Genomic DNA, 23,834 nt, shown 5'->3' on the forward strand with positions numbered 1-23,834 from the left:
AATAGGATATTTATGAATATAACTTAGATGTAATTAACACGCTTATAATTTATAATCTAATGAATTTTTATAATTATTTTATTAATTGTAAATTTAAAAATATACAAACTTTCGTGATAACATTTTCAGGTAACGTTAACTCAAACGTTGAGTAATCCTTAGAAAGATGATCTATTAGTAACAATGAGAGATTGAACAAATTAATGAATTGTATGATTATATAAAAAAAATACAACCAACATGGTAAGTGAAGATTATTTGAGGACCCAGAAATATATATAAAAAGGTCAGGTTTGAGTTTGCGTATTTTGAACTAAAAAAAATCATGAAAATCTTTCCTTTTTTAGATAATTTTTGATAATTCCAGTCAGAATTTTATTTCCCATTATAGTAACCGACTGACATTATCATAATTCCGGCCCTGAAAAAATGCGTACAGCTCATAGTAAAAAATTTTTTTCACCACCTGACCTCTATATATATATATTACTGGGTCCTATTATTTGGATGTTTTATAAATTCAATATAGTCTTGAGATTTATAAAGGTTTTTATTACGTAGCCATAATTCTTTATTTGTGAAATAACCCTTTTAACTACTAATAGATTATGCATATCTATATAACTAAAAAGATTCCTTGACGTTTAATAATTGAATTGTGTAACGTGAGACGCGTGATATACGACTGGGGTCATGTGTATGTTCCAGTGTTCCAGTTCCGGTTAAATTATGATCTGATTTTTTTTATCAGTAAACGTTTTGATACGATTGACCATCGGCCGCAACAGAACGTTGATTCTTTTTCATTTTTTTTAGCCCATTTTTTTTAAACTTCAATTTTTTTTTAAACTTTTTTTTTTCGGTTTGGTAATTTTAAACTGAAAAAATTTTTTACTTTATTTCATTCCTTTATTTCATTTTTTTTTCACGGGATTTCAAAATTTTTTTTTTCGGTTTTTTTTTTCAAAGTATCTATCAATGAGATATTCTTTAGTATTATGATAATATCAGCCTATCAGGGATTCTGTACTCATTTATCACGATATTCCATAGTATTCTAGGAGTAATAAGTCTATAACCGTAATATAACCTCGTTGTTGTAATAATATTCTATTCTACATCACTTTTCCGTCTTAGTTTTAGCATTATACAGGTTATGTTTATTTTGTGAATAGAATAGATCTTTATATTATTATTTTCCATTAATTAAATAATAACTTTTAACTTCTTCTTACCATCATTCAAATTAAAAATTTAAAAACTCTGGCCAATTATAATTTTGACCAGAATTAAGTGAAGGACAATCGCTGATTGACAAATAATCATGTGGTATTACACAAAATTAATTGCCACAAATATTGACACAAATTGTGTGACAAACATTGGATAAAATTTAAATTTTATTCGGTACAATAGTAAATGTTGATACACACAATTTACCCTCTTTATTTTTTTTCTCTTCGTTTAAAATGTCATGTTCAAAAATATTTTCAGATAATTTTCCCGAATTAACTTATGAAATTATAAAATTATTACGTAATGATTTTTCAACTTTACATTCATGCATTTTAGTTAACAGATTTTGGTGTCGTTTAGCGACTCCAATATTATGGGAAAATCCTTTCTCATTTCGTGATAATTATAAATATTTTGAAATTTACTCACAATATTTAAATGATGATTTAAAAACAGGATTAAAAAAAGATAAAATTATTAAAAATTCATTACCTTCAAACACACTCCTCTTCAATTATTATGGATTTTTAAAACATATGGATATATATGAAATTGTTATGTCTGTTATAAGGTGGATTCGAAATACAAAGGGATTATCATTAACTGTCAGTGATTATAAAAGAATTTCTGATATATGTATATCATTATTTAAAATATTTATTGAAAATGAAATACATTTACATACTCTTGAACTTGAATATAATTCTCAATATTCCAAAATTTATGAAATTATTTTTGAATTAATTTTACAGAATCAAAATTTCATTCATAATATTAAAAATTTAAAACTTTGTATTAAATATAATGATAGAAATCCTAATACTCTAATTAAAGATAGTACATTACAAATAATCAAATCACATCAAAATCTAAAAAAAATTTTATTTGGGGATAATAATTTAAATTTATATAAATCATTATTTTTATCAGAAGATTTTAATTGTTCAAATACCTTAAATACAATTATATTCTATCGTATTGATTTGAGATCTTTAAGTTTTAAAATATTTGAAAGATTAAATGTTTTAGAATCTGTTCATATTGTTAATTGTTCTTTTTTTGATGATAATTTTATTCAACAAATTATTAATTTAACTAAACCTTTTAAATTAAAAACTTTATTTATGACAATGGCTATATTACAAATTAAACCAATACATTTATTATTACAAAAATCTGGTTGTTATATAGAAAATCTTGCGTATGGAGGGGAATCCTTTAGATATGATCTATCATTAAAGCAACAATTGTCGGAAATCATTTTAAAATATTGTAAAAATATCAAGTATCTTAAATTTACTGAACTTGAAAATCAGGATCCTTATCAAGTTTTTAAATTAATTGAGAATATTAAGCAATATCTTAATTATCTTTCAATCAATATTTTGGAAGTTAGACAATCATCAGGTATTATTTCAAGTAGTTCAATGATATTACAAAATTTAGGTCATGTTCTCCCTTCTAAATTAGAATACTTAAATTTGATTCTTGATATTAAAGAAAGTGATTTTAAAGTATTCTTAGAAAATTCTCGAGATATTTTTATTAATAAATTATTGATAATGCAAATGGGTAGATATGATATTTTACATTATACAAAGGAATTTATTATGAAGGAAAAAAGAGTCAAGTATTTAGCTATCAAGGGTATTTATAAAAAAGATTTGTATAGTTTTAAAGATGAAGTGAATGAATTTAAGTTACATAATATTAGAGTTCAAGATATATGTAAGTTACAGTCATCTGAATATCCTTATAATTTAATGAAGATTGTTGATTAATTATAACTTATAATAAGGATGAATAGTATATATAATAGTATTAACATAGTATTAATATAGTATTAAGGAGCATTATATTTGTATAATTGTCATGTGATTTTTCGGTCTGATTAATATTTTTATGTTAAATTTTTTTTTTTCGTCAAGTTCAATAGTTTTTTTTATATATATTATATATTGAAAAATTATATTTTTTTTCTACGTTTTACTATTGTATTTTTTTGTTATTTTTATTTTTTTCAACTTTTTACATGATTTTTTAGTATTTTTAAACCAAGTTTTTTTAACATTAAACTTTTAAATAAATTTTATATATACCTCACATTAAAAATTTTTTTTTTTTATATTTTCATTGATACATTGCACTAAAAACCACAATAATTGGTCACCCAGTAAATATAGACGCATTGAATGTTGGTGTTTTCATAGCTCTAGCTTCGATACGAATGAGTTTTTCCCATAAATCTCTTAATAATTTTACATCTGATATTAAAGTTAAAGATACGAAAATATCACCATTCAATGCATCTTATTATGGTGATTCTAATTAGCTTTGTTTCATCCTTCTACAATCGATTGATGATGTAATACCTCAATATTTTTGCGACCAATTCATTTTTTTAAAAATTAAATTTTAACATGCAGGGTTTACATCTATTTATCATAAAAAAATGAAACAAATTCTTTTTAAAAGCTATTATATGAATATTTTTAAACATTCAATTTTTATCATTCTTAAAAATCCGATCCAAAAATATTGAGAATTCATGTAAAAAGGTGATTCAAAAAAAAATGATTTTTCAGTATATAATAATTATCGCACGACGTCATCGATTATACATTTCCATCACTTCGGACCTTGGATTATTGTTGGGTTCATTTGCTTGAGGTTGTCTAACTTTTAGATTAATGGATCGTCAACATCCTTGGCGGGTGCTCGAACGTGAATCAACCACGGGTTTGGCCTCAGTTTGTGACCTGGCTTGGGAAAAGTCGGCTGCGAAGATTACGAGAAGTATGTGGGCGTACCGGTGGGGAGTTGGCAACGGGAATCGATCAGACACTAGTTGAGGTCCGGATTGTGCACCATAAGCTTTAAGCCTAAGTGGTGTTAGTTGAGGTTATATAGTATTAGTTTTTTTTATTTTGTATTTAGTATATATTTTATGCATTTTTTGATGGCGTCTGGTGTCCTTAGCGTAGTTTTCTTTTTTATTTATTGTAGATAGACTAGTTAGCTATAGGTTTTCATTGTCCGACGTCACCTCTATGTATTTTGTTTTTTGTAATGCTCTATGTATAAACATAATAAAATATGCAATTCTAACTTTAACGATAAAAAAAAGTATATAATATATATTAAAAAAATCGGTTACGGTACATTTCGCCGAAAGAACGTTTCGCCGAAAAATAGGGCCAACATTATGCAGAATTATAAATAACTCAGGCCAGAGATTATTTTTCGGTAAAATGGCTTTCGGCGAAATGTCCCGATACCAAAAAAATCTGATATAAAATATTAAAAATTCGTGCGAAAAGATGATCAAATAATACGAAAAATCATGATAATCACGATGATGATGGCAATGGTGATGGTTATTCTAGTTCTAGAAACGTTTCAACTAGGTTTAAATTTATTTTTTATAAATTTCTACATTTGGTAATAAAAAAGCTTACTAGTTACTACGCCGTTGTCCGCATGATCGGGTGATCAATGTCGTATTTTTGTATGGTAGTAGAATTATATATATACAGTATATTTATCTATTTAGTACTAAAATTTTTTCGTTTTATTCAAATCACGAATCAAATTCTAATGCAACTTCAACTTATCAAATATTCATCAAAATAGACTTATATTAACCTTCTGTTGGTCCATCTGTTGGTTATTTAATAGAGATTAATTGACTAGTTTGGTCAATAGTAGGAATATAAATAATTGAATCAGTCATTGAATTCTTTCGCTCATCTTCAGCATCTTGGAAGGAATTATAGATTGTAACCAATTGCTCCCTTTTACTATGAATCCAATCATCAAAAGTTTTAACTAGAAAGCTGGCAGATGGTCTTTTTTTTGGGTCAGATTCCCAACAAGATTTCATAAGTTCGGTATAAATAAAAGGAGTGGCAAAAGTGATTTCGGATCGATATCCCTGAATAATGTTACTAGGATTGATTTCCTCATGGTGAAATGGGATTTTTCCACTTGCAATTTCATACATGATCATTGCAAAACTATAAATATCAGACGCTGAAGAATATTGACCACCAGATAGAATTTCAGGTGCCATATATTCTAATACACCAAATAGTTCATCTGTTGATACAGAATCTTGACTCCATGTAAGTCCAAGATCACTTATCATTGTCCAACTTCCGTGTCTTAAAATATTACCTGTATGTAAATCACGATGAACGTACCCAGAGTTATGAATAATTTCTAGACCCTTAGCAATGTCTTTAAGCGTAATTAACCGTTCAATCCAGGGAAAATTTCCAACCTTTTTACGAATGTATTGTCGTAAATTTCCATCTTTAGCATAAGATGTTACAACAATAAAATCTCCCGTGTCTTCCCAACGTGAAACTCCAAAACAACGCAGTACATGCCCAATTTTTTTACTAAATTTATGGTGAGCTGAAAGCTATATGACAAAATTATAAAAAAATTACTATTTAATTAAGAATAAGAAAATCCCCAGAAGTAAATTAATTCTAATATTTACCTCATTAATAAATTCATCTAAATTTTTTTGAGATCCTTTTATTACTTTTAATACTACTTCATGACCACCGAAGCGTTCCCAGTTATTAGTATTAGTATCCCAATAGGTAATTGGACCCTGTTTCCATATAGCTTTATGAGCAACACTATATCCACCTTTTGCCAAATATGTAACTTGATCAAAATTTTCGAAAGGAATCCATTCAAAAAAGCTATGAACATTATTTGCAGTAATTTGTGTTTTGATGATTAAATTATCTAAACCTAGTCGCCAGCTTGTCCATTCTGAAGTTTGACTATAAAAATGAGCAGCATTACAAGGACGACACCATTTCATTCCGCTAAATGGCTTTCCGCATTCTATACACCACCCTAATGAAAATTTTTGTGATTGTGGATAGTTTTCATCATTTATCTCTCGCTTATCCCACGGTGGTGGTGGAGGAAGTTGTGTTGAAGAAGGTGGATTGCATGTATATGTTTGGCATGGTCTTGGTGGAAGAGGAAATGGTGAAGAAGGTGATATGCATGTATATGTTTGGCGAGTTGTTGGTGGAAGATGAAATGATGTTGAAGGAGGAGGATATTGTGAACTAGGTGATTGTAATAGTCTTGATGTTGATAGTAGCGGATAATAATCATAATATTGCGTTATATAATCATAATCATTATATTGCGTTAGATTTGGAACTGTTTTATCTTTAATTGGCTTGGGTTTATTTTTTTTGAACAAATTTATATATCTATTAGTAAAGCAGCTTATTTTTTCTGCTAGTTTTTTTCTGACCGACTGATGTCGAACATTCTCGCTAAATGAGACCTTATGCCTTAAAATCATTTATTCCTACCACTGCAAGAGAGAATTTAATAAGAATCAAAGTTTACGGAGTATTTACATAGGTATTTGTTGTCAAAGTGAATGCTGTGCCTATTGCTTGGCGCGCCCCCACATACTGTAGTAAACAAGTAATTAGCAATTTACCAATAACCAACATTTGTGACATGTCTGCATCCGGATGATTGGTTCGTGTAAGTATTACAAATGATCAACATTTTCGCATGGGAAAGAAAAAATGCTCTTTAAATTTACACTGAAAAATTTTAATAGAATAACAAGTAAACGGTAAACGTAAAGCAAAAGAGAACTCTAATTTTTTAAATTAATAATAATTAATATAATTACTTTATTAGGTTTATAAAAGGATTTGTTTATGTTGACTAAGATAAAAAATCTTTTTTTTTTAAATTAGTAACGTATTTTATTAGCAAGTTGCCTTGGTCCCTGACAGGGCGTTCTAAATTGTTCAATGGAAAATTTTTTTATTTTAATATATAATTAATTATTTATTATATTGTATTATTTTTTTTTTAATTATTTAGATTATTTAAAAAAAAACCTTTCGTGAATGTATGTTGATCATTTTAGTACGAAAAAAGGTCTTGAACAATTGTAATTATGATTATTTAATAAAAAAAATCTTAGATAATTATTTGGTCATTTTAATTTATTAATAAAAAAACTTAGATAATCATTTGGAAAAGATTCTCATATTTAAATAAAAATTAATCTGTTTTATTATTTTTTTTTAATAGTTTATTAATATTTTTCGTAAATCATTTTAGTATGACTCCAAACGAAACAAAGATCTTGAACAATTATAATTATGTCTTTTGTTTTTTATTTGATAAAAAAATCTTAGATAATCATATATAAATAAAATAATAATTTGTTTGTTTTATTGTACTGTACTTTTTTAAGCATAGCGGACATGCTTATATCACCATGCCGATCATTTTGCTGATCATATATATTTTTCAAACTTCAATAAACAATATCTCGAAATTCAGTCATCCAATTTTGATAAAGTTGTGCTCATTGGATTCGCCTCATCGAGACGAGTCAAATGGTGGTATTTTCATTAATTTTGGATCACTAGATGCCAAGATATTCACGATTTTGTATTTCTATTATGAATTATCACATTATATAAAATCGGCCGATCTGGCTTGGCTACACCGATATACATTCGGCCGGGCTATAAAAATTGATAAATTTAAGTTTTTTAACGATATAGAATAAAATAATAAACCTTTTTCATTACTAAAATTGATATTTATTAATTTTATATATAAATTTTTAGTATTTAATTAGGAAATTTACTATTTTTAGACTTTAAAACTTTGTACAAAGCCACAGACTTTTAAGCCAACTCTGAAATTTTCATCATATATTTGTTAACCATTTAGAAATATATGGTGAAAAAATGGCATCCTAATTCGCTTGAAACCAAAAGTTACCTATATACTATATTTAGTCAATTTTAATAAATTTGCAATTTTTAGACTTCAAAGTTTTGTACAAAGCCACAGACTTTTAAGCCAACTTTGAAATTTTCATTATATATTTGTTAACCATTTAGAAATATATGGTAAAAAAATGGCATCCTAATTCGCTTGAAACCAAAACTTACTTATATGTTATATTTAGTCAATTTTAAGTAATATATGATTATTTGATTTTAAAACTTTATATATTTTCTAAAATTTATTTTTGTTTACTATTTTAAAAATATAAGATAAAATTAATTATTTTAAAAGTTTTCTATGTGTTATATTTAATCAGTTTTTTTATAAATAGACAAAAAAATTGCTTTAGCAAAATTAGAAAATCCAATCCAATTTAAAATAAAAAAACAATATTTTTTTAAATACTTTCATAATTTTTAATTATAAAAAATGGATAACACTTCTACTTTTTCAAATATTTGCAATTTTGATTCCATTGAATGTAATGGAAGAATAAAGCCAATCACTTATAACACTAAAATACCAAAATCTACTGAATTAATTATTTCAGTTGGAATGTATTTATGCCAAATACATTACAATCAATTTATTTTAAATGAAACTAGAAATATTAATTATAATAAGAGTTGTGAGCATCCAAAACATGATGAATATAAAAATCAATCAAAAAATACAAAAAAAAAATCAAGCAAACTTAATCTTAAAAAGGTTCCAAAAAGATTAATTGAAGTTTTAGAATTAAATGAATCTTCAGAAATTTGTAGTATGTGTAGAAATAAAACTGATAAAGATTCTGAATATTTACAAAATGAAAAATACAAAGCACCTATTCCAATTAAAAAAAACAATTTAAATGATAATGATAATTTACAAGATGAATCAATAGAAACTATACAAGATGAACTAATAGAGGCTATACAAGATGAATCAATAGAAGTTATACAAAATGAATCAATAGAAGTTATACAAAATGAATCAATAGAAACTAAACAAATAAAAACTTGTCAACATCCAAAACATGATGAATACTTAAATCAATCAAAAAATACAAGCAAACAATTTAGTCTTCAAAAAGTTCCAACAAGATTAATTAAAGTATTAGAATTAGATGAACTTGCAATGATTTGCAGTATGTGTAAAAAAAAAACTGATAAAGATTCTCAATATTTACAAACTGAAGAATATAAAGCACCAATTTCTAGAAAAAATAATAATGACAATATATCAAAAATAGGAAATCATACTTATTTATTTAGAAAAGATATCTTATATACTGGAGAAGAATTACAACAATTTGAATCAGATTATCAAGAAATTATGACACAATTAAAAATTTCAAGTGAAATTAAATTAAGTAGTAAAATAATAAAAATGTCTAATATTCTTTATAATAATCAACATAGATTAAATCTTAAACCTATTTATGATCCAATAGCTTTTAAAACTATGTTAGAAACAGCTGATAAAGATTTAATTGGATTTTTTGATGAATTATATGCTGGAACTAATCCTAATACTAAATCTGAAACAACAAATAATAACAACAAAAAAAAATTAGTTTCTTTATGTTATTTTTTAGCTAGCATTAATAATAAATATATTAATGGAATTAAAGTTGATATTGGATCATACTTGGAAACTTCTGGAGCTTCTTCTTCTTCTATTGATACATTGGCAAATATAGGAGTTTCAGTAACAAGAAAAACAGTAAATCGTAAAAAAAATTTTATTTCAAATGAACACCAACAAACTGTAGATAATTATTGTTTACAAAATATAGAAAATATGTTTATTCTTAATATAGATGATTACCATAATATTCATAGGCGTAATCAACCAACATTGTTACAAACTCACAATATTTATCATTTTGTAACAATATTATTGAATACAAATACTAAAATTCCAAAAATACCATTTTATTCATTAAATAATTTTTCAATACATAATCCTAAAGGAATTGATTCTGGATTAATTATTAATAACATTAAAAATAATTTTATGAATCAATTAGGTAAAAGTTATTATATGCAAAAAGAATTATGGAAAAATTTTTTAATTGAAGATTCTTATGAAAATAGAGTTGAACTACTTAATATTCATAATTATGATGGTAGAATTCAAAATTACCATGAATTAAGATCAATGTCTAATAGCAAATTAGTAGACTTTATTTTGCATCCTTTACATAGTACTAAGGATTATATTGAATGTTTAGATTATGTATTTAAAGCATTTGAAAGATTAGAAAATATTGAAGAAAATTATTTAAATAATTTTATCATTCCTGTAATTGCTGATTGGCCAGGACAAGTAAATATAAGAAGAGCTATAACACTTAGAATTAAGAAAGGCATTAATTCTGGAGTTCCAGAGCAAGTGTTAAATTTAATTCCTATGATAGGTCCACTTCATGTCTCTTTAAACAGCAGAGAAATACTATTTCAAACATATCATTTCTTTTTTGAGATGCTATATCATAACTTATTTGGAGATAAAAAAATATTATCTCAAAAACCAAAACAAACAGTAATCAATCTTATTTTACATTTAACTTATCATGGATGGAAAAATATTCGTGATATTGTTACAAAAAGATTTGGAAATTTAAAAGATGCAGAATATCAAATGATGATAGATTTATTAGATAATTCTATTCCACTTACTTTGGATATATATGCAATACTTTTTAGAAGTGGATTTTTTGAAGGATATTTAGAAAGTACTGTAAAAATTTGGATATTATTTCAAAGATTGAGAAGACATAATTATAATAAAGCATCACTTATGTTTTTAAGTGATGTATTTTATTGGACTTCAAAAAATCATCCAATAATTAATATTTTAAAAAATAATTTACCAATTTTTAATGATTATTTTGTTGAAAATTTTCATAGCTCTTTAAGGCATCAAACAGCAGAATCAAATTCAGAGTTACAAATTATACAAAAAGCAAAAATTATTGATGCTGAAAGAAATAATAATTCTTTTAAAAATTCTTTTGTTAATTTGAGAAATCCAGCTAAGTCTCAAATTAAAGAATTAAAATCTTTAGAAAAAAAGGTTTCATTATTTTTATTCTCAATATTTGATAAGATTCATCAGAATATAGGAAATACAAAACAAATTAATAATGATAGATATCCAAAATTTTATCTTCCAAGTTTTGATATTGAAGTGGATGTAAAGGTACTTCCTTTAGGCTGGAATACACAAAAAATACCAGCAGATGATAAATTTTGTGATGCAAATAATTGTTTATTATCAAATAGTATAGATTTATCTAATGGAATTGTTTTACTTTGTGGACACAGTTTTCATAAAGAATGTTTAAGTACTTTATATGATGATAAATGTAATTTTTGTTTTGATTATTTATCATCTGGAATTGAGAAAAATATTAAGAGTTTGGATCAAAGATTGTCGACATCATTAAAAGAAAATGAAATCCCTTTATTTGAAAAGGAAAATAATAATGATGATGAAAATGATGAAGAAGAGAATATTGAAAACATATTAGAAAGAATAGAATGTGATGTAGAAAATCAATATGATATAATGTATCAACAATGGTTAAATTATAATGATATATAATTAGTATTAATATAATAATTTTTATTAAATTGCAAAAGTCACTTTATTGAAATTTTTTAATAATAAAAATTAATATTTTATTTTGATTAATGAAAATTAATGAATTATAATTGTATAATTACTCCAACTAATAAGATAAATTATATAATAAAATAATTAGAAGATTCCGAATGCAAATATCTCAAGATATATAACTCCAAATTTTGTAAAATAAAGATGATCGGATTCATCAAGTCCTAAGCTTTCTAACAAGCTAAAAATCATAAAATTCTGATCACTGGATGCTGAGATAACTGAGATTAACTTTAAAAAAAATCTAATATTAAATGTGATATGATAAAATAGTGATCAACAAATGATCGGCAAATGATCGGCAAAATTGTGATAAAATAGGGATGTCCGCTATGCTAATCCGGCCAGGATTACTCCAATTTTTGGTAAAAATAAATATTAACACATGATTTCGGAATTCGGGTAAATAGTTTAGCCACCAGATTTGTTAAAAAAATATTTTTAAACAAAATTTCCGTATAAGGAGATTATAATTCTGGCTGGCACTATAAATTAAATATTGTGTGACGTAGATCCCTTACATAAAAGGAAAATTTCCTTAAAAGGCGATTTTCAAATTCAAAATTTCAAATTTCAAATTTCAAAAATCTTTAAAAAAATTTCCTTTTATGGTAATTTTTTTTTGAAATTTCGAAATTTTGAAATTTTGAACTTTTAAAATCGCCTTATAAGGAAATTTTCCTTTTATAGGATAGATCTACGTTACACAAAACGTCCAAAAAAGGAAATTTGGTAACACCAACTTCCTTATTTGGACATTTGTGTAACGTTACATTGCCATAAAAGGAGATTTTCCTTATAAGGAGATTTTAAAATTCAAAAATTCGAAAAATCAATTTTTCGAAATTTTGGCACTTTTCGTTCAAACGGTACACTTATAACTTTATGTCGTCTATTAATAATAATTGATTAATATTTTGATCTTTTAATTTGATATTTTTTACAAGTCAATTCGGTAATTTTTAATTGATGAAAAAGATAATTTTACTAACCTTTGTTTTTAATAAAAAAAATGATTTTATTTTGCCTTTATTAATACGTAAATAATCTGCGCAAACGACTTATTTTGAATTAAGTTTTACGTAAGTATATAGTAAACAAAAACATATTTTTAAAAAATGAAATTTTCTTTGTTCATTAATCAATAATTCTTAATGTTTATTCATCAAGTTTCAGGATGATTTAAATTTTAAAGTTAAAAAAAAAATTTGATACCAATGTTACAAATAACATAATAATCATCATAATCATTAATAATGTCATTGCATAATATATTGTATAATGTAATAAAAAGTTTTTTGATTACATTGTTATATGGCTCTACATGAATTTAGGAAGTAGAAGACTGAAGAAAATTTTTGAAGAAAAGTTACGCTATTATTAATGAGAGAAAAGAAAATTGAACATGTTTTAATCGGTATATAAAAATAATGAAATAAGCTAGTTAGTGATTATTTTAAATAATTTTTAAATGATTTTAAATGATTGGTTCAATGAATTCACGAGTAAAAAAAGTATTACAGCCTTAAAGGCATCAATTGCATCATGCATGATTTTTCTCAGGATCAGCTTTTATCTCCTTTAAATAATAATATGATTAGCTAATAATGACATAATAATTTGTTCATTATAAGGGGTTAGCTTAAATATTGATTATTGAATTGATAAGAAAAAAAAAGGAAAATTTTTTATTCTTCTTCATTTGTTATTTTCTTAACCATAAAAAAAAAAATACATACATATTATATTAAACACGACAAACATGAAATATCAAACTGTAACCAGAACAATAGATACACTTGAAATTGTGCAAAATGCTATTTTACGTTCTACTGTTGATAATTTTTCTCAAAGAAAAAGCAGAGAACAATTAGTTGATGAACATAAAAGACTAGATATTTCATGTGATAAGAATAAATATGTTGTTCATAATATCAATAAACAAGAGAATTTAACTCTAAACATTCAACTTCGGATATCAATATCAAATTTAAAAGTTGATAATGTACCCACTGGAAGATTCTTATTATGTCGAGTGATTTCCAAATTCGTAAAATTATTTTCCCTTTTAGCTCTTGTGGAAGATCCAGAGGGTAATGTTGAAAGACTTGCTTTGTATAATTGGACAAATTTTCCTAAAGAAGGTCAATCAAATATTAAACCTATCGATCAATTATTTTTACCAATTGGAACTCTACTTGTCATCAAGAATATATCTTATGAAGTTGCCACTAGTAATATAACCATAATTCGTTCTAATAACCCTGATGATGTCATCGTCGTCGATCATAATAACAAGTTGTTTGATGACGTGAAATGGTCCACGAATGAAAAGAAAGTCGAGATAAAGAATGCCAATGATTTCCGTCGTTGTGGGAATGATTATTTTGCTTCAAGTAATTATATTACAGCTATTGATAAATATTCAAATGGCATCAAATTGGAGCCACAAAATGTCACTTTACTTAATAACCGAGCAGAAGCTTACCTTCGATTGTATCAATTTCATAATGCTTTTAAGGATACAGAAATTGCTCTTAAGTATGATCCCAATAATTTAAAAGCAGCTTATCGCAAGGGTAAAGCTCTTTGTGGTCTCAAACATTATAAGGATGCCACTAATATACTTCAAAATTTATATCAAAGAATGAAAGGTAATACTTCAATTAAACAAATTTTGGAACATACAGAAATGTTGTCTTATGAAAATAAAAATGGGAAATATGATTATTTACGTATCGTTGATGAATTCTATGAGAGGTCTAAAATTAAAAAGGATAATAAGGGTAATGATGTTTGGATTTATGAAACAGGTCCAAGATTGGATCATGCTGAATTTTGAAATGACAATATTAAAGTTGACCTTGTAGAAGGAAAAGGAAGAGGTTGGATCGCTAAATGTGACATTCCTGAATGTACTTTGCTGATGGTCTCTAAAGCATTTAAAGTAGTTTTTAGTAATGAAGCTTTTGGAACTATGATAACCAATAATAAAGGTGCATGTTCGTGTGCTGAAGAATTAACTACATGTATTACTCGGAAACTTTTTGAAGAACCTTATTATTGTCCGGAAGTGTATCAACTTTATGATGGTTTAAATCTTAGTAGAGATGAAAAAAATAAAATAATCGGGAAAAGTACAATACATATTGAATTTATTATATGTGCTCTTGTGCACAATATTTTTGGTTTAAATTATGAAAAATTTAATCTTAATAATGAAATAACCGGTTTAGGACTGTGGATCTTGCCATCTTTTTTTAATCATGCATGTATTGATGAAAATACATACAGTTTTCATCTTGGTGATTTGTTATTCGTTCGAACTAATCGGCCTATTTCAAAAGGTGAAGAGCTAGTTATTAATTACAGAGATGCTACCTTTAGCTATGAGGAACGATTAAGTTATCTTGAATATATTAACGTAGATTGCCAATGTAGAATGTGCAAGTTGGAGAGATCTGAATCACAAGAAATTAAACTTAGAATGGCACAACTCTTGAAAGCTTATCATGAATCAATTTATCCTAAAGTATCAAAATCACATAGTGTTGAACTTTCTCATATTAAAGAATTAGAAAATATAATTGCTGAATTACGTAATCTTCGAAAAGAACATCCAGATCTAGGATTCAATACAATAAAACTTAGCAAAACCCTGGCATTTGCTTACCTTGAAATTGGAAATAATAAAAAGGCTCTATCTATTTTGAAAGAGGCATATGATTTATATAAATCAGTTCGTGTGAGTGAAATTCGTATAATAATCTTTGATATTATAATGATCAATTCAAAACTCAAGTTGTTTGAAGAAGCTAAGAAATGGTTTGATATTATATTGAAAATAGTTGTAGAACCTATAATGGGTAAACTTGAGGATGATAAACCTGAATGGAGAAAAGAAGCATTGCTTTTGACAGAAAAAATTCTTCCGAAAATAAATTCAATTGCTGAAACTTTAAATATAGTATAATGAAATATTTTAGTTAGATCAAATCATGCAATATCTCTTAATTTTAAAAATGAAACAAAATGTACAATTATTTTATATTGCTGAAAACTTATGCTAAAGATATGTAATCTAAACAAATAAATAAATAAATAAATAAATAAATAAATAAATAAATGCGAATTTAAATATTTTTTAAGTGACATGTTATATATACTGCAAGCATATTTAGTATAGTGTTTCATAATTCTAACTTTATTAAAAATAAGTTTATTAAGAATTTTTCTTTTTTTAATTATAATAAGTTATTTCAGTACTTAAAATTTTAAAAGAAAGAAAAATCATTTTATTTTATTTATAAAAATCAAATTTAAATCTTATTAATCCGAATGTACGAATGGTTTTTAAATACGAAAGGTAGAAAGTGAGAGATTTTCAACAATATTTGAAATATTTGTCAATCAGATTTTGTGTATTTTACGGATTCACGAAATTAGAATAACGATTTCGAAATTTGAATTATTTAAATTATTAGAATTGAACATAAGTGATATATGAAATCAAATGTTATTATTACCCGACGGTGACAGGGAATTTGACAGACAGGTTTGGTCAGAGTTATGCAGAGTTATGCATACACGTGATCAAACGGCCAGTGTTAGACAATCGGGAAAATGTCCTGTCGAGAAACGGTCCGTAAGCGTAATTGGGCTAATTGTGTTTTTTTACTATACTAGCTTGTAATAAAATAATGTAAATTATTTTATCTATTATGTATAATATAATTAATATTCCTTTTTTTATTATTGTAACGAGATTTATTTTTTTTTTTAAGAAAAAAAAAATTCTTAATCCCTCGTTATTATAATCAGTGTATAAAATGAATGTATTTCTTAATTAATTTATGAAAATCATAAGAAGTAAGTATTTATGACACTATGTCACATTACGCACATGTTAACCAGAATGATTATTTGTTGAAAAGTTCGTCCATTAGAGAATTCCGTTAGAGAATTCCGTTGGAGATTTGAGCGAGCTCACGTGGCTAACGAAAAGTATTCGTTAGCCTTTTCTTTTTTCTTTCCTTTTTTTACTTTGTTTCTTTAACATATTAGGTAATCACGTATGCCAAAACTAATATTGTTCGGATTGTTTGAATAAGCATTTTTTTTTTTTCAATATTGCCATTTTACCATTGTATGGAAAAAGGTTTCGCGAAATTATATATTGAAAATCTTCACAATAAATACATCCTGGTTACACTGTTTACGTATACAATATGTTAATATGTAAAAGTTTGTATTATAAAACATTAAAAACCACAAAAATATAGTAAAATTAGTTTAGTAATGTAGATTAGAAACAAACAATATTAATTTTAGATTTAACACAATTTTTTTTTTTTAGTTAGAATTTTAATTAATTTTAGATCCGAATACTTAGTTATGGGGTTTTGAAAGTATTTTCTTTCTTAGCTCTAAGTGCTTTTGTATTTAATTTTGATCTTTGGATCGCATAAAATTAATAAAGCACATTACTATTTAAAAATAATAATAATAATAATAATAATACTTAATGATAATAAAATAGAACAGAAAAATATACCTGGGATTCCTAAATAATCCTTTGCCATATTTGCTAGATTTGGAAACTCTTCTTTGTGTTGCTATTAAATATTAATAAAATAAAAATATAATAATATTCTAATTTTAAATAAACAAATGATAGTGGCACGATCCCCTTTGATAAATGTTTCAAATTCATTTGATTTTTCAACACGTTGTCATTTGGAAATACAAGTAATAAGATAGATCCTCATCAGATGAGTCATATTTATTGTTAATGTTCTTAATTTCTATTGGTGTATATTTTCCCTTGTAAATTTCAAGCACCTATTGAAATAAAAAGTATAATGAAAATAAAATAAAATTTAAAATACAAAAAAAAAACAAATTAAATTAATACTTTTTTCCTTGCTGATTAAATCCATCGCTTATCCCATTTTTGATCTTTCATGTATTGAATTTAAGACATGGATCTAGAACTATTAAAAATAAAAATATTATAATTTTAAAATTAAATTTATATTTTAACGATTTACAATTAACAACTTACCTAAAGAAATAGTATATATAGATGTATCAGCTTTATCATAATATTCTAGCAGTTTACTAATTACATTACTTGCTGCTTCTTATATTATAAAAATATAATTTAATATAAGAATTTAAAAATCAAATATAATTTAATCACTTTTCCCTTTTTGCAACGTACCAGGTGAATCCCAAAAATCTTCTAATCTACTTAACAAAATATTATAATATGGTATTATATAAGCTATTGTCAGATAAGTTTCAGCACATATTTGCGATTATTTAGTTAATTTTTTATTTATTAAAAAATAAAGATATATTTGTTAATTAAAAAAAAAAACTTCAATAAATAATCAATATTTTTTAAAAAAAATTACTTATGTGTAATGACGATAAAAAATAGAGAAATCATTCTTTTTTCTCTTAAGTTTTTAATAGAGGATTCCAGAAAAGTAAGTTAATATATTTCCTTTAATGTATAATAAATATGTAAATATAGTATATTAAGATAATTTTTTAAACATATAAATTTTAATAAGTATAAAATACAATATAAGGTTAAATTTGATAATAAACAAAATTTTGCTTTTACATTATTTTAATATTTTATTAACTACTATGTAAACAAAGAATTTAATTACAATCTTCGGAATTGATATTGAGTTTAGTAAAATCAACTTTTATTGATTCTAATGTATATAAAAAGCCAGAAATAAATATTGTATCAAAAATACGATTTAATAAAACAAATTAAATTCATATAATTTACCTGAATATTCTATTCCAATTAAATCATCATTACTATCAGCATTTTTTGGTTCTGGAAGATTTTTAAAATCTAAAATTCTACTTGTATAAACTGCTTGAGGATGTGTCAAATATGAGAGTGTACTTGTAGATGATAATGGCAATTGAATTGGAATAGATGACTTTTTATTAATTTCATCTGCCTCTTTAACTTGCCCATAAATTACAGAATCCACTTTATTGCTCTCAATACCAAAATATAATTTCAATAATAAAACCTGTAATTCATTTGCATTAGGTCGTTTTAAAGGGTCTGCATCCCAACATTGATTAATAATGTCAAAAATTAATTGAGGAATTTTATAATTAGACTTTGGCCTCAACCCATTACAAATTTTCATTGCTAAGTATTCATCATGAGCTATATCATAATAAGGAGGGAAACCTGTACAAATTTCATATGCAATAATTCCAAATCCATAAATATCACTTTGTTGAGTATATTCTTTTCCTCTTAAAACTTCTGGAGCTACATAAGGTAATACTCCATATATTTTTTTATTACTATTTTGAGTATTTTGAGAGGATTTGACATTTGCTGGTTGGCATAATCCCAAGTCAGTAATATAAGCTTTTTCATTAAAATCGCTTAACATATTTCCACAATGAAAATCATTATGAATTAATCCTTTATTATGAATAACTTCAAGACCAAATGCAATATAATATAAATTAAGCAACTTTTCCCTCCAATTCATTGAAATGAAGTTGTTATTTAAATGTTGTCTTAAGCTACCCTTTTTTAAATCCATCACCATTATAAAATTATTTGTTTTTGGATCTTTGGTAATACCAAAACAACGAACTGTAAAATAACTATATACTAAAATATTTGATTCAACCTTAAAAGAAAATTATAGTTAGTTTAACATTTATAAAGGCTAATAATACTAAAATCAGTAAAAAATAGCTTACTTCTTTTAAAAAATCTGCTGTAATATCTTGGGAATTATGTAAGCACTTTAAAGCGACTTTTGTTTCACCTTTTCTTTCCAATTGTTCATAGTTATAATAAAATTCCCAAGGACCATCTTTCCAAACTGCTTTAAAAGTAGTTCCAAATCCCCCTTTTGCTAAATATTCAACATCTTCAAATTTATCATATTCAATCCACTCTATGATTTGATTGTCCCATTCAGCTTTTAATTGTGCTTTTTGAATAAATTCATCAACAACATGATTTCCACTTGTCCAATTTTTGAAATTTTGTTGAAAATGTTGTGAATTACATGACCAACAATAATTAAAATTAGTTTTAGGCTGCTTACAAAGTTTACATAAACCATTTTCTCTATAACGTTCATTTAATTCTTCGTCTGTTATTAGTTTATCAATTAACGATTCTTGTTCTTCAGTTAAATACTCATAGTCAAAATCTTTTATTTGTTCAAATATATCATCACTTAGTTTAATTTCATCCATTTTAATAAATAAGTTTTTAAACAAAAATATGTTATCAATCCGTATGTAAAAATAATAAAGGAAAAGAAAAAAAAATAAAAAAAAGTGGTGATCGGCAACAAAATCGTGAAACAAGACTAGTTAAAATACACAAAGGAACAAATAATCTGATCGGCAATTAAATTTATCCAATTTTGGCAAACAAGGGTTTTTATTTAAATTTTCTATAATAGGTAAGATCAAATGACGAAATAAAATAAAATAAAATATTTTAAAATATGGGAGTATTATGTAATTAAAAAGTTGTGTATTGCAATTAAATAAATTTTTTTCGTAAGTAAAACTAAAATTTATGATAAAATAACTTCTATATTGAGAAAAAGGTAAAGGATGTATATATTTTTTATTTTGAATATGATAAATTTATTCAAATGGTGAAATTGGTAGAGGAGCTTTTGGTAAAGTGAGTAAATCAAGTTTTGTTAGTACAGGATTAATCACACTGTCAAGTATGAGCTTAATGAGCGAGGGTAGTAATCAACTTTTTATGTTGTACACTAGGGTGAAATCAAAAATCAAGTTGGGCACATTAACAATTTTTTTGGTAAATGTATACATTTTTAAAAAGAAGACAGTGATACAAATCATCTAAAGAGGAGATTTCTTTAAAAGGAAGTTGCCTGTAGATCATATAATAAAATTATATAACAATTTTTGTTATATCCTCTTTTATTGAATTAATTAATGATTTTATATTCCTAAATAATGAAACATTGCTATTTAATTCATTATCATGAATTCAGGATTTAAAAAGTTTCATATAGATTATATAAATTATATAGATTTTATAAATTTTACTTTATGTAAGAATTCTTTAACTATCTGCCCAAATACCATTAATCAATTTCGTTTCTTTGATAAGCATGTGATATTAAAGGAATAATTTGAGACAATGAGATTTAAATATTTTTTTTACAAGAAAATTTACTATAGTATTGACCGTAATACTTGTAACTGAATATTTTATGTTCGGAATTCAATTACTAAAATCTTAATAATGTTTGAAGTTTGTTCAATCGAAAAAAAAATAATAATTAAAATCAAATTATTTATTATAAACTACTTTATTAGGTTCACATGTACGAATTTAAAGTAATTTGAAAGTTTTCTGATGATTTATAATTTATATTGTATGAGCTAAGATATTATTGTCAATTTTTTTTTATTAAAGGGGAGCGGTAAAACAACTTATTCACATAAGTACTAATTAATTTGTTAATGTTTCAGTGTCAAATAAGTTTTAGAATAGATCAGGTGATTTATTTGCATGTTGATCACGTAAAATTTGTGAAATAAAAATCATAGTATTTCAATAACACGTGACTGTAATTACAATATCTCTAATCGTTGTGTTTTAAAAAATATGAAACTAAAAATTTTTGCATAATTACTACAGGAATTTATTACGTTTTAAGCAGTAATCATATAAAATATTTATTATACTGTATTGTTAAAACATTGCAAGTGTTTTATATGATATAATATCTTAATTACATTACAAACTATAAAACAACATATAATACAATTACTTAATTATCAAGCATATGAAAAAAAATAAAATTTAAAAAATAAAAAATAACATTCTATAAAATAAATATTCCAAATGGTATGATGGACAGGAACTGTTGAAACTTCCCAGATCTCAAGTCGAGATCATTTGACATATTCGACATACAAAGTAGAAGGAATCGTGGAGTTAAATTAGGGAAGAGATAGGTTAATGTGCTTGTAAAAATGTTTTTTTTTTGGGATAATTATTATTTTATTTGAATTTTATTTCTTTTAAAAATTCTCTACTATTTTAAAAAACTACAGTATCTCACAGTTTAACCAATATAATCGTTCTTTTGCAAAAAAAATCTTTGATTCATTGATATCAATTACATCATTAACTATACCTGTAGTAAACCATTGAAGCGCAAATGCCAAGAAATCTTTTAAAATATTTTAGTAAACTCTTACTATCCAATTATAAATTGATTACAATATTGATTTTTGAATATGTTCCACAGCTGTGAGTTTGAACTTTGAATATTAACAAATATTAACATTAATAACATTAATATATATAATAAAAAAAAATTGATTAAATAAATAAATAAATAATAAAATAAATAAAATAAAATAAGATAAAATAGTTTACCACAAGAAAAAAAAAGATTAAATAAATAAAACAAAACAAAGTAATAAAATTCAATAAAGTAAAATAAAATATTTTTTCGGTAAATATGAATAAGATAATGAGTTTATTAATTATTAATTTGATCAAAATGTTTTGGCGATATTCCGAGTGGTACGGATCAATTGATTCTTTCCCCAGAATTTTACCACGTGTTTTACTAGGCGTTACTATTTCGCGCTTCTCATTTTCATAAGTATTCGTTTTTACAAGGTGTGAAATCATATTTGTCACTCGCCGACTCGCGTTTAATTTCTTAACGCAATAATGCCGGTCAGTCATGTGTATTCCTTTTCACATTTTAACAAGCTACGATAAAGAGTTTCCATAAGTTTGTTCTAGACTTCTAAAAGGATTACGTAAAAATGTAAAGAACAATAGGATCATCAAATGCATATTTAAATGACAATTTTTTCAGGTAATGAAATTCTATAAAAAGGAATCATAATTTTTGCAACAAATAAAAGAGTCATGAGAATTTTAAAATCTTTTGCCAAGCAGATTTATTTGATTTCTAGCAGGTTCCAAATGATAAATTATTCAGATTACTAATAATTTTTTTTTATAAATAAAGTTATAAAATTATATTTAAGAATTAGATATATCAGAGCTGGTTGTTACATTAACATTGGATAAGTTTAACTTGGATGTTAGTGATATTATAAACAAGATAGATTTTTTTATTAAAAGATAAGAATATAAAGAAAATAAAAATTCAGAGATTGGAATTTTTAGCTAAAATTAATAGCAAGAGAAAGTTTAGAGCTACCGATTCAATTGAATATATTTTACATAGTAATGAAGGTGTTTTACGAAGAATTTTTAAATGAATGGTTTCCTGCTGAATCTAAGATGGAAATAATTATTACGTTTATGGAGCTTGGTTAAGTATCGTTCTTGGACTTATTGGTGGAATTCGTGGTTATATTTATATCAATTAGTTTTGTTTTAAAAAGAATTATTCCTTCTTTTATTCAAAAACTAAAGAGTAAAGAATGAATAATTTAGAAATCTTAAAATGCTTATGTTTTTTTTACACATGTCAGTACATATATTTATGTTTTTTTTTATAGAAAAATTTGGTATTTCTTTATTTTTAATAAATAAGATTATTAAATAAAAAAATTAAATACTTATAAAATTAACCCACTTAAATCTGAAATTTGATATATTATCTTGATTATCATCATTTTCGAAATAGTAGCTTCAATAATTTAACTTTAGTACGTATCACATAACGATCTATTTAATTGATCGATGAAATACATCCCAAAATTTTAGGGATTCACTCAATTAGCCAATATGTAATAAATGCAACAGCGGCATTAACTTTTAACATACAATTTAATATTTATGATAAATTTAATGATGCAGCAATACATTTTTTTTAAGAGAGATTTCTTGTATTTTTTTTTTTTTTTTGTGATTATAACGCTTCGGACGCTCTAAGAGTTCCCGTTTCTAAAGTTTTTATCTGGAATGCCAATAAAATGACTGAAAGTTCGTGGTGGTAAATACGTTTCACGAAATTACTTGCGGCCAACTTTCCGAAGCGTATGTCTGTCCTATTTGTCCATCTACCTACTTCTCGTTGAAATTTTATTTTTAATCATGATATTTGTAGTAAAAT

At 25.0% G+C, this 23,834-nt stretch overlaps 5 protein-coding genes across 5 annotated transcripts; 3 read left to right on the forward strand and 2 right to left on the reverse strand.

The window, feature by feature from the left end:
- The first annotated feature begins 1,424 nt into the window (after positions 1-1,424).
- OCT59_023511 (uncharacterized protein) lies at positions 1,425-3,242 on the forward strand. Its single transcript, XM_025320471.2, has one exon. It carries the CDS (start codon positions 1,470-1,472, stop codon positions 3,015-3,017), a length of 1,548 nt encoding a protein of 515 aa, XP_025171240.2. The 5' UTR covers positions 1,425-1,469; the 3' UTR covers positions 3,018-3,242.
- A 1,661-nt stretch (positions 3,243-4,903) lies between these two features.
- On the reverse strand, positions 4,904-6,580 carry OCT59_023512 (uncharacterized protein; the record flags this gene model as incomplete). The annotated part of the gene is made up of 2 exons (XM_025331199.2): positions 4,904-5,662; positions 5,744-6,580. 2 exons carry the CDS (start codon positions 6,578-6,580, stop codon positions 4,904-4,906), a joined length of 1,596 nt encoding a protein of 531 aa, XP_025171239.1.
- Positions 6,581-8,478: 1,898 nt separating this feature from the next.
- Positions 8,479-11,643, forward strand: OCT59_023513 (uncharacterized protein; the record flags this gene model as incomplete). The annotated part of the gene is made up of 2 exons (XM_066134745.1): positions 8,479-10,162; positions 10,454-11,643. 2 exons carry the CDS (start codon positions 8,479-8,481, stop codon positions 11,641-11,643), a joined length of 2,874 nt encoding a protein of 957 aa, XP_065990838.1.
- Positions 11,644-13,477: 1,834 nt separating this feature from the next.
- Positions 13,478-15,688, forward strand: OCT59_023514 (uncharacterized protein; the record flags this gene model as incomplete). The annotated part of the gene is made up of 2 exons (XM_025332492.1): positions 13,478-14,501; positions 14,574-15,688. The coding sequence occupies 2 exons, from the start codon at positions 13,478-13,480 to the stop codon at positions 15,686-15,688; spliced, it is 2,139 nt and encodes a 712-aa protein (XP_025171237.1).
- Positions 15,689-17,676: 1,988 nt separating this feature from the next.
- On the reverse strand, positions 17,677-19,986 carry OCT59_023515 (uncharacterized protein; the record flags this gene model as incomplete). The annotated part of the gene is made up of 7 exons (XM_066134746.1): positions 17,677-17,708; positions 17,780-17,857; positions 17,939-18,001; positions 18,399-18,446; positions 18,527-18,817; positions 19,358-19,406; positions 19,480-19,986. The coding sequence occupies 7 exons, from the start codon at positions 19,984-19,986 to the stop codon at positions 17,677-17,679; spliced, it is 1,068 nt and encodes a 355-aa protein (XP_065990839.1).
- Positions 19,987-23,834: the final 3,848 nt, after the last annotated feature.

This window comes from Rhizophagus irregularis, chromosome 4 (assembly GCF_026210795.1).
Source record: "Rhizophagus irregularis chromosome 4, complete sequence".
In the NCBI taxonomy this organism is placed as follows: domain Eukaryota; kingdom Fungi; phylum Glomeromycota; class Glomeromycetes; order Glomerales; family Glomeraceae; genus Rhizophagus; species Rhizophagus irregularis.